Source organism: Agrilus planipennis, unplaced genomic scaffold (genome assembly GCF_000699045.2).
Source record: "Agrilus planipennis isolate EAB-ADULT unplaced genomic scaffold, Apla_2.0 scaffold576, whole genome shotgun sequence".
Classification (NCBI taxonomy): domain Eukaryota; kingdom Metazoa; phylum Arthropoda; class Insecta; order Coleoptera; family Buprestidae; genus Agrilus; species Agrilus planipennis.
In genome coordinates, this window is record NW_020439230.1 from 8007 (window position 1) to 18247 (window position 10241).

General features: G+C 33.1%; 1 protein-coding gene across 1 annotated transcript; it reads left to right on the forward strand.

The window, feature by feature from the left end:
- The first annotated feature begins 6 nt into the window (after window positions 1-6).
- LOC108743555 (putative helicase MOV-10) lies at window positions 7-10216 on the forward strand. Its single transcript, XM_025978168.1, has 6 exons — window positions 7-98; window positions 3477-3539; window positions 8595-8863; window positions 8921-9126; window positions 9182-9464; window positions 9525-10216. The coding sequence occupies exons 2-6, from the start codon at window positions 3498-3500 to the stop codon at window positions 9676-9678; spliced, it is 954 nt and encodes a 317-aa protein (XP_025833953.1). The 5' UTR covers window positions 7-98; window positions 3477-3497; the 3' UTR covers window positions 9679-10216.
- The last annotated feature ends 25 nt before the right edge of the window (window positions 10217-10241 follow it).

Consider the following 10241-nt stretch of genomic DNA (forward strand, 5'->3'; position numbering starts at 1 on the left):
AACATATTGTATCCAAAACATCTTTTCCGGCGCCATATTTGGTGTTTGGCCCCCCTGGTACTGGGAAAACTATGACTATGGTAGAAGCAATATTTCAGGTATTGTATATTATTTAAATTTTATGTTTTATAATTATTAAGGCTGCTGCGAGAGTAAAGAATGTATTTTGAAAACCAAGAACAATATGGTCATATATGAGATGCGAAACAATATTAAGATAAACAAGTTGAAAAACATATCTTGTTAAGACCGCTTACTCAAGATCTTGAATACTCATTTCTTGTTCTTGAATTAGAGTCAATAGTCTATGAAAAAACAAAGCAAACCTGTGATGGTGCAATTAAAATGGAATTAAAAATAAATATACGTATTTTTCAAAAGTAGAAAAACTTTAGGTTGTACAAGTTTATTCGTTAAGAAAGAAATTCAGCATAATAACGATGGAATGAATTCTGTTTTTTACAGTTATTACATTAAATATTCACATTAGTTTTAGTAATTAAAGTATTGACGTTTGTAATGGGTCTTTTTGCGAATTCCTTACTTATTTGTCGGAACATATATTAGTCATTTTTAGCCGTTATGGTTTTTATCTTTTTTGGTTTTTTAGTCTTTGACTTTGGTATTGAACGTATTTATGCTTTCTGACAATCGAAGACGATTATAAAAATTGAAACGAGAAATAGGTATAACAAAGAAAGGTATGAAACAATGGAGATATGTGAAAAGTTTGAAGGTGTTGTTGTCGGAGCATTGACGGATGACTGGGTGACAGAATATGTGAAGGAGATGAAAGATATTGATGTAATAGTAAGATTTAGAGTGGGAAATGATAAAATAAAGGGTGTAAATATTAGATAAAGAAAAAAAGGGTATGCAGAGAAAGAATGAAACATTTATATATACAGGATGTTCCAAGCACGCGGATTTTTTCAATAATTGCTTTATAGTTGAATTTTCTTACAAAACTTACCATACAAGTATATTTATATCCTAAAATTATTTTCGATTATACAGAGTATTCCATTTTTCATAAGAGCAACCTAACTTCATTTTTCAAATGAAATGCCCCATTTGTTAATGTATTTTCAAATTCCTCGTGAAATTTAAATACCACTTTGTTAATCATACATTATGTCTGAAATGCACCAATTTCCATAAAATTCGCGCTAAATCAATAAATAGACTGTTGCATTGCTCTGCGCCATTTTAAATATCTCCGAAACGAAAGCACACAGAAGTGTGCTATTTTCACATATAGCTTTAGGAAGAAATGGCCTACCATTTCCATTATTAACCCAAACATATTGTTTTTAAATTCAGTGAAATTTACCACTTCCGAAATAAGTTGTTTCGAACTGACATAACTATTTTTTTTTAATGGAATGCCATATTTTTTGTTAGCTCATCATGTGCAAATTTCATTTCCTTTTGTCCAATATAAGGTTGTTACTATCTACGGCTAACACATTTTGAGAAATTTTAACTTTTCTAATAATGTTAGTTGATATCAGAATATCAATTATGCCTTGGTCGGCGATTCGCTTTAATCTACCATTGTTTTCTACAAGCGTCAATTCTGTGAGTTTAATTGGGTGCCGAGTAACGTTTCGTTTTCTACACTGTTGATTTCTGAACTACCTAGCCATTGCTTTGAGCCAAAATGAAAAAATAGATATACTTTTTGTCCTTGGAGAATGTGACTGGAATCCTTTCCTGACATCGAGAGTGTATGCTCAGCGATATTCAAACAGGCGTAATCCTCGAGAAGATGCGTACCGCAGGGTGTTACAGCGGTTTGTTACAAGCGGAACAGTGAAATCCACACCTAGAAACTACCTAAACTGTCCATACAGAAGAAAAAGAATTTCGCGTTTCGGCATCTGTGGAGGAAAATCCACCTCAGTATAAGAGATATAACCCGAGAGGCACAAACCAGTAGAATGTCTGTACAAAGGATACTTAAACTAAAGTACCATCCGTACCACATAGAACTGCATCAGGAACTTCTCCCAAGAGATTTTGTGCCAAGAGTTGAATATTGTGAAGGGGTTGTAAATAAGTTAACTAAGGATGAAGTTTTCTTCAAGTATGTTCGGTTCACCGATGAGTCCACCTTCCATAAAAAAGGTAATTTTCGCTTGGACATCTTAGATGAGGTATTCCATTACTAATAACGAGGTGATTGCTGAACCGTGGTGAATTCCTACGTCAACCTAGAGTTCTTCACTCAGACCTGGAGGATTTCTGACCGTACTACAGATATTATTATATATTTCCTTAATAAGTTTTATATAATGAAGGGTAGTTGTTGAGCTCTCATAGCTTGCCACACTAATCTTCTTGGTACTAAGTCAAACGCTTTTTCTAAGTCAATAAAAAAGAAATTTAGGCCCTCTTTGTGCAGACGACATATTTCTATTATTAATCTTACTGCCTGTATTATGTCTGTGGTGGATTTTGATGGAGCGAAGCCAAATTAAATTGGAGTGATTGTTGTATGGTCCTGGATGCGTTTATTTCTTATACGTTCCCAAAGTCTTAGGGTATGGAAGGTTAACTTGAAGTCCTTATATGTACCACATTGTGTAATATCACCTTTATTTTAATAAAAAGGTTTGCCATGATAAATTTTCTTCTCAATTTCATATTAAAAAGTCTTGTGAGTCACTGTATTGCTACCGGTTCTAATGAGGACCTACAGCTTTACAGTTCTTTATTCCTTTGACGGTTTGCTTTACTTCATCCCTACTAACTTTCTGGATTGGACTTTCAATTGGTGGTAAAGGTTTGATACTGTTACTTGAGTATTCTTCGTTCCGAAGTTGTTTATGATATTCGTACCACCTTCGATTAATATCTATTTGATTTGAGTAGGGTCTGTCCTTTACTATTGAAGAACTTGTTTGTTTTGATATCTAGAGTTGATTTGTTTCTAGATTTAACTATTCTTAATATTTCTGCATCCGTTCTGGCATTTTCTAGGTCGATGGAATTTTTTTCTCGTCATTTAGCTATGGATTGTACTACACATATTTTAGCTACCTTTTGGTTTTCTTTGTTTTTATCTAAGTTCCTGTCTTTTTTTGTGGAACTGCCCAACTGTCCTATACAGAGTGTTTCTGAAATAAGTAGCAAGCCTGCAAGAGGTGATAGGGCACTACACATTTTTGTACTCATGTATTGTTTGTTATTTGTTAGATTAGATTAAGTATAATTAGGATGTTAATGTTTACAGCCAGCCTAGAAGTCAAAGTCATTAGATGTAGGTCAATGTGTCAGTGTCATAGGCTAGTGCAAAATAGTATTATTGCATCGACCAATGCGTGAATTGCTAGACGGAACATTTTCCTAGACGAAGGGTCCTGTACCCTGGCCGGCGCGTAGTCCTGATCTAAATTCGTTTGACGTCTTTGTATGGTATTGTGTAAAACAATGTGTATGAAACTCCAGTGCAAAACACTAATGATTTGCAGGGTCGTGTATGATCGCTGAAAATGAATACGGATAGGACCATTGACGAACCAAGCATAAAAAAGGTAGGTAACACATTTTAGCAATACCTCAATGGTGGTTAGGAAATTTAATAAAATTACTATTATATATCCAGGGGATTTTAGTATACCTGTTAATGTTTACGTAACGTTAATCTTTTATTTCTTTTGTGTTCTCAATACCGTGTCGATTGTGTACTTCAAATGCTATACTATTAGCGATGAACCAAATAATTATTTAATTAATCTAAAGATTATTATGTGTAGTAATGTAGTAGTAAGCTGCTGATATTTACTTTATTAGTCGTTCCACAACCATTTCTATTTGCATTTTTCGTCAATGTAGTTGCTTAATTGTTATCGCAATTTTTTTTATATGCTGCCAGTTTAAGACCAAGACTGACTTCGAATTGCAACTTCATCTAGTTTTCTCCCAAAGTTTTTTGTCCCTTAACCACGGTGCCTTATTCACCACGCTATTACTTGTAGTTAACACCCTCCAACGCGTGCTATTTATTTCAGAAACACCAACATAATGTTAACAAGGATTCTATCAGTATGTGGACACAGTTTTGTTTTATTTTTTTTTTTTGTAACTATTTACTAAGTGATTGCTCAAAACGTATTTTAAGTTTGTATTAGAGTTATTGTGTTTACTTAGGGCTATTTCCGTATTTATTCCTAATAATTCGAAATTTTTGGAAGTATTAAGACTGTATGCCTTTATTTACAAAATCTAGCTCGTTACTAGTAAAAGAGACATTAGTTAAATTAACAGTTCTATCATAAAATTCAAAAGCAGAAAAGGTTTTAATACGTAAAGTACTTTTTACTGAATTTAATAGCGAAGAAAATACGTCCAAGTTATTTGCGAGTACAATTTTGCGCACATTCGTTTGAAATTGTTAAGTCGGCTCTCAATTTTTTTCACTATTTAAATTACTCTTTCGGCCATTTTTATAGTGCTAATAGCGAATTTCAATATTGTATACTACTTATAGGTACTTTAACTGCTTAGTGAACATTTTCAGAGAAAAGTTGTTTATGTATAATAATTACAGTGTAAAACACAATAATTTGCATACTAATCGCCATATCGTAAAATTACGTAGAGACTTTAAAGAAAAACACAAATACCAACTTTTTTCGGTATGCGAATTCCCAATGCCCACGTTTACTAATTGTTATTGGTAAGACAAAGCATGTACCAAACTTCACTGGCAAAAGTCCAAAAAAATCTTTCATTTTGTATCAATCCTTATATATACTAGCTTATTTGATAAATCCTAAGATTTACAAGTAAAACGTATGGTTTATTAGTAATATTCGAGATTCTACGGTAACATACTTGTTAACTTTAAGTAGAATATTAGTTTATTTCATGCCTTAATCTAATTGAAACCGTAATCGTAAGTACTTAAACTACGCTAATTAATGGTATATTGGGTTTATAATAAGCTGCTGGGACGTATACCTGCCGGTTTTAGCTGTACGTAATTCCTTGCTTTCAAACCAAGATATTGTAACAAGCACGAGTGTGCGTGAACGGCTTATCGATTCTCCGACCAGCCCCGGCCGCCTTTCTTCATGTGCGCCGTATTTATAAATGTTTGTGTCGTATCTGCGTTCTGGGAAAGCTGTTAAACAGTTTAAAGAAAAACAAAACGATCCGGATGTTTCTAGAGGGTTCCAGAAAGGAAACAAAAAAGTATTTAAAGGAAGAGACGATCGTCGAGAGAGTAGAAATAAATTGACCGTTGCAGAAGTGAATCGAGAAATAAATTGACAGTGATAGCAGCGAAATAAATAGCGCAGTGAATAGTGATATATCAATAGTAGTGTAAATAAATAGAATAATCCATAACCTAAGTAGTAATAATTTAATAGTGTTTTTAAGTTAGTGTAAATAAATAGTTTTGTCGTTATCAGTCTTATAAGTTAATTTTGTTAAACCCACGAACATTACAATATTATCCCATCTGCTTGTTGTTATACTTCATTTACTTTATCTAGCGATGTTCCCCTTCCAATGTCTTCGATGCGCGCTGGTAACGTAAGTAGGGAGAAAAAAAATCATTTTACTCTCGACGCTTGTTCATTAAACATACTTTTTCATACAGTACCTGCCAAAAGTTTTGTTCAAATATGAATAGTAGTGCGAGTCGAAAACAAGCGTTGAAGCCTTTAATATGTCTTCAGATATAAATAAACATCGTTGATATTTTCAGTAGTAATTGGTACCAATAACAGCACATTTAAGCAATGCAGTTTTAGTGGATAAAATGGACAATTTTTCCGTGCAGTATTGTACGAATTATACGCTCTTCACCGGTTAAGAGTTTGGTTGAGAGTTGTCTCCTTTTTTTGGCCTAGTGCTGTTCTTTTCTACTTTGCGCCGGTCAAACTAAAGGTTACATCGCTAAATGAAGTATAACTTAATACACCATAAATTAGCACAATTTGCTTAGGTCTATAGAAATAATGTATTTCAATTAAATGAAGATTTATAAAACGAAATAGAATTCTCAGGTCGCGCAGCAATCGAAATTTAGTTAACATTTTTCTCAGTATATTTTCTTTGGGCTAAACATGAGACGGGAATGATTCTATTAAGAGCTACATTTAGTTACAGATTTTTATTTATTCCCCGTGCCCTTCGTTTTGACGACTTTAGAACAAAAAAAAAAAGAACGCGAGAAGTCTGCTAAATTAACAGCGATAAGAATAATACTTTATGATTTTGTAAAGAATTTCACTTGAGTAGTTATAGTTTGGAAGAGTTTGTAACAGTTGACGAAATGTGCTCTGTAAGGTACTAGAACATATTACAAATGGAAGTTTGATGTATATTGTGGAATACAACAAGAGGGATCCTACAAAACATCTAACAAACCATTTTACATCATGCAGAGACTAATAGAGACACTAAAAAGCACCAAAAGATATACAGCGTCTTTCCGTTCATTAAAAGTTTTGAACTTGAAAATACCACTGGAGATTTAAAAAGCGGTAAATAACCTAAAAGCTGACGCTCTTTCTAATTAATTTGTAATCGTCGGTCACTTCTGGTTATACCGGAAGTCGACATCAACTACCTCATTTTAAATGGACTGCTATATTTTTTATAACATTTTAAGCTTCACAGAACTCTTTCAGGTCGACTTTGATTGTACAACTCGATGTGAAAAATTAGTAGTTTTAGAGGTATTTTGATTTTTCTGAAAATTTTAAAAATTGGATTCCCATACTACCTAACGGATTATTCTGCTAATTTTAAAACTGACATAAGTATATTAATCAACTATCTTTTACCTATCTCCACCTAGCGTAATGCTCTTAGTATTGTAAAAGTATGCTGGGTCTTGAAAATATAACGTCCAACCTATAAAACTTCGAACACACTTAAGTTGTTTTCTTTTTCCAAACAGAACACCCTCTATATTATCTCATCAAAGAACGTATAATTGAATTCTGCGCCAGTTGATATAAGGATTCCCTAAACCTATCTGCAATAGTTTTTGAGTTGTAAGAAATATTTGAAAGAAGCCCACATTATTACGTTTTTAAATACTTTATCACAATAGGCAAACATTGTTGTGCATTATGCGCCTCGTAAGATGTTTTATATACGCACACACACGCAATGGACGGGGCAGGTGCACACAACAATAATGACGTAGTTGTTGAACTAACTAGCATGTTCTAAGATCGTTGAAATGACGACTAATCCTCTCTATCCTCTTTACAACTTTCTGACAATTTCGATGAATGCAAAATAAATTTAAATATTATTGGCAGAATTGTTTTTTTTTTCGTTCTACATTTTGAAATCTCAAGGAGTAATAATGTAGGCTTTCTTCAAAAATTTCTTAGAACAAAAACTATTACCAATAGTCGACCTAGATTTCGATTCAACATTCACTAATGAAATAATATACAGGGCGTTCTATTTGAAAAAACAACATAAGTGAGGTCGAAGTTTTATAAATTGGATGGTAAATCTTCAACACCCTGTATACATTTAAGACAGTAACGGTACAATTCCAGATGGAGATGGGTACGAGATAGCTGTTCACCCAATTTGGCCACGGCACAGACAATGTTGCATTAAAATTGAGAACAAATTTTGTCAGAAAATTTGTTTTTGTCATGTTACCGCAGAAAGATCGTTTCGCGTGCTACGAAGTAGGAAAGATATGGCCGTTTTTCAATCGGGAGACAATTAAATGAGTCACTTAGCGCATGCGCTGAAGATTATGGACATGTGCAGAAATCAGTTAATGGGGAAAAATTTGTTGCTTAACTTGAGGTAATTTATAGTTGGTATAATTGGAAAGTGAATTTTCACATTAATATTTGATATATTGATGAATATGATGAAAAATCAAAGTGTTTTTTATATATAGTATTAATATAATTACATTAGTTCGACGGGTTGGTGACGTTTGAGTACAGTTTGTCGTTGTTGATCTCATCATTCGTAGCTTAGTGTTCTTAGCCTTGGCGCTTAAAACTAATGGTCCCGGGTTCGATTACCGGCGAGGGTGTGACAACAGCAACAATTTTTTCCTAATTAACTTAGTTGGCATAAATGAAAAATAAATTTTCACATTAATACTTGCCTTATTTTTTCTATTTTTGACTACTCTGTATAGTAAATGAAATCTGAATAATACAGACGATCTTGATTAAAATAGGAAGTATAGTTTTGTTTCAAAAATTTTTAAAGATGAGAAGTCTGTGCAATATGTGAAAGATGTCTTAACGCAGCAAATAAAGAAAGATTTGCTTGTATTTCTTTTTTAAATTTTCGATATATTCCTCATTTCGTGAGTTTTGAAACTTGTAGGTAATCTTTGAATTGCTCTTAAATTTTTTTTTAAATATACTTAACTTATATTTTATATTCAACAAATATTACTAGTGTAAGATAAGATTCACACATTATTTTATTTTCTATAAATTAAATATAATTTTCCGATTAACTCTGAATTAATTTTATTGGCGGCATAGACCATTAATGATAAAGTTAGACGGAGTATACATTCAAATATTTCAAGGGGGCTGCAATTATACTATGTTAAATATATTCTGTTACAGGTTTATCATTCCGATTCAAAATGCAAGATTTTAATATGTGCCCCATCGAATAGTGCCGTCGATGAATTAACTAAGCGCTTAGTTAGAAGAGGCATCTCGAATTGTGAACTCTTTCGCTGGATATCATCTTCTTATTCAATCGAAGCGGTCCCAGTGGACATAATAAAATTTAGTAATATCGACTGTAAATTGGGACAGTATTTTCACCCTAGCATTAAGGAGATTTTGAAGTTCCGTATTGTAGCTACGACTATAGTTAGTGCGGCTAAGTTAGTTACATTTGCTGATTTCGTTGTCTTTGGTATAATTATTATTAAATATCGCAGATTATACAATGGTGGCACACCTACTGGACATTTTACGCACGTGTTTATAGACGAAAGTGGGCATGCTAAGGAATCAGAAACGCTTATTCCAATTGCTGGAATATTGACTTCTCCTGGAACATTACATGGTCAAATAGTTCTTGCTGGTGATCCCCAGCAACTCGGTCCTATAATTCACTCTGATCAAGCTATAACATACGGTTTTGGTATGTAGGTATGTAAGTTTGAACTTAAACAATTTCCTATATTAATACTTTATAGGAACATCGATGCTAGAGCGGTTTATGAAAACGGTATCTTTATATCAACGTGACGCCAACGGTCAGCATAATCCAAATATGTTCACAATGCTTTTGCAAAATTATCGGTCTCATCCTTATATCTTACATACTCCCAACAAACTATTTTATGGCAACGAATTAATACCTTGCGGATATAGCGAATCATATGTTGGGGAAGAGTGGCAGTTCTTAAAAAACAAAAAAATTCCAGTTTTGTTCCATGGTGTGATAGGGCAGGATAAGAAAGAAAATAATTCTCCAAGGTAAAGAATAACTTACTTTTTTCAGAGAGTGTGTTAAACAATATATTCCATTCTTTTCAGCTATTTTAATATGGATGAAGTTGCTGTCGTAATGAGTTATATAGATAAGTTGATAAAATTTGGTTTAAGAAATTGTCATATAAATGCGGAACAAATTGGGATAATTTCACCTTATACAAAACAGGTAATACATAGATACTCCCCTAATATATAGGGTATTCTGTTATCATCGAAAAAGCGCGCCGTAGAGAATGAAACTTTAGTAGATAAGTCCACAAAAGACTAAGGACGCTAGGTATTCTGATAATGGAGAACATCAGTCGGTATGTATATTTGCTGAAACTTTGACACAATGACACTTACAAGTCTAGAAAGACATCGTTTTCTGTTTTATTTAAATAGACGTAGTATTTTTGAAGTTACAAATTTTAGTAGCATCGTCAATTTCAAATTTCTCTCTTAGACGCCCACTGTTGTCACTTTACAACGCGGTGAAGTCACTGGTGCGACTGACCTCTGTGTAGGTATAAATAATTTCGCATTGTTTTGCCACACATTTATAACTAATGTGCTAAAGTTTTGTGATACTTTTAACACTTCTCAATATAACTACAATATTCATATTTACTAGGGTGTCAGATTTGCAACAATCAAGGACGAATAGTTTGTCAACAAAAAATAATTGAAGTGCCTAAAATGTATTTCTTAATCCTAAGTTTTCTGAGATTTCTTTTAACAGATGTCTAAATTTTTCTCGCGTGAAACTGTACAACTTAA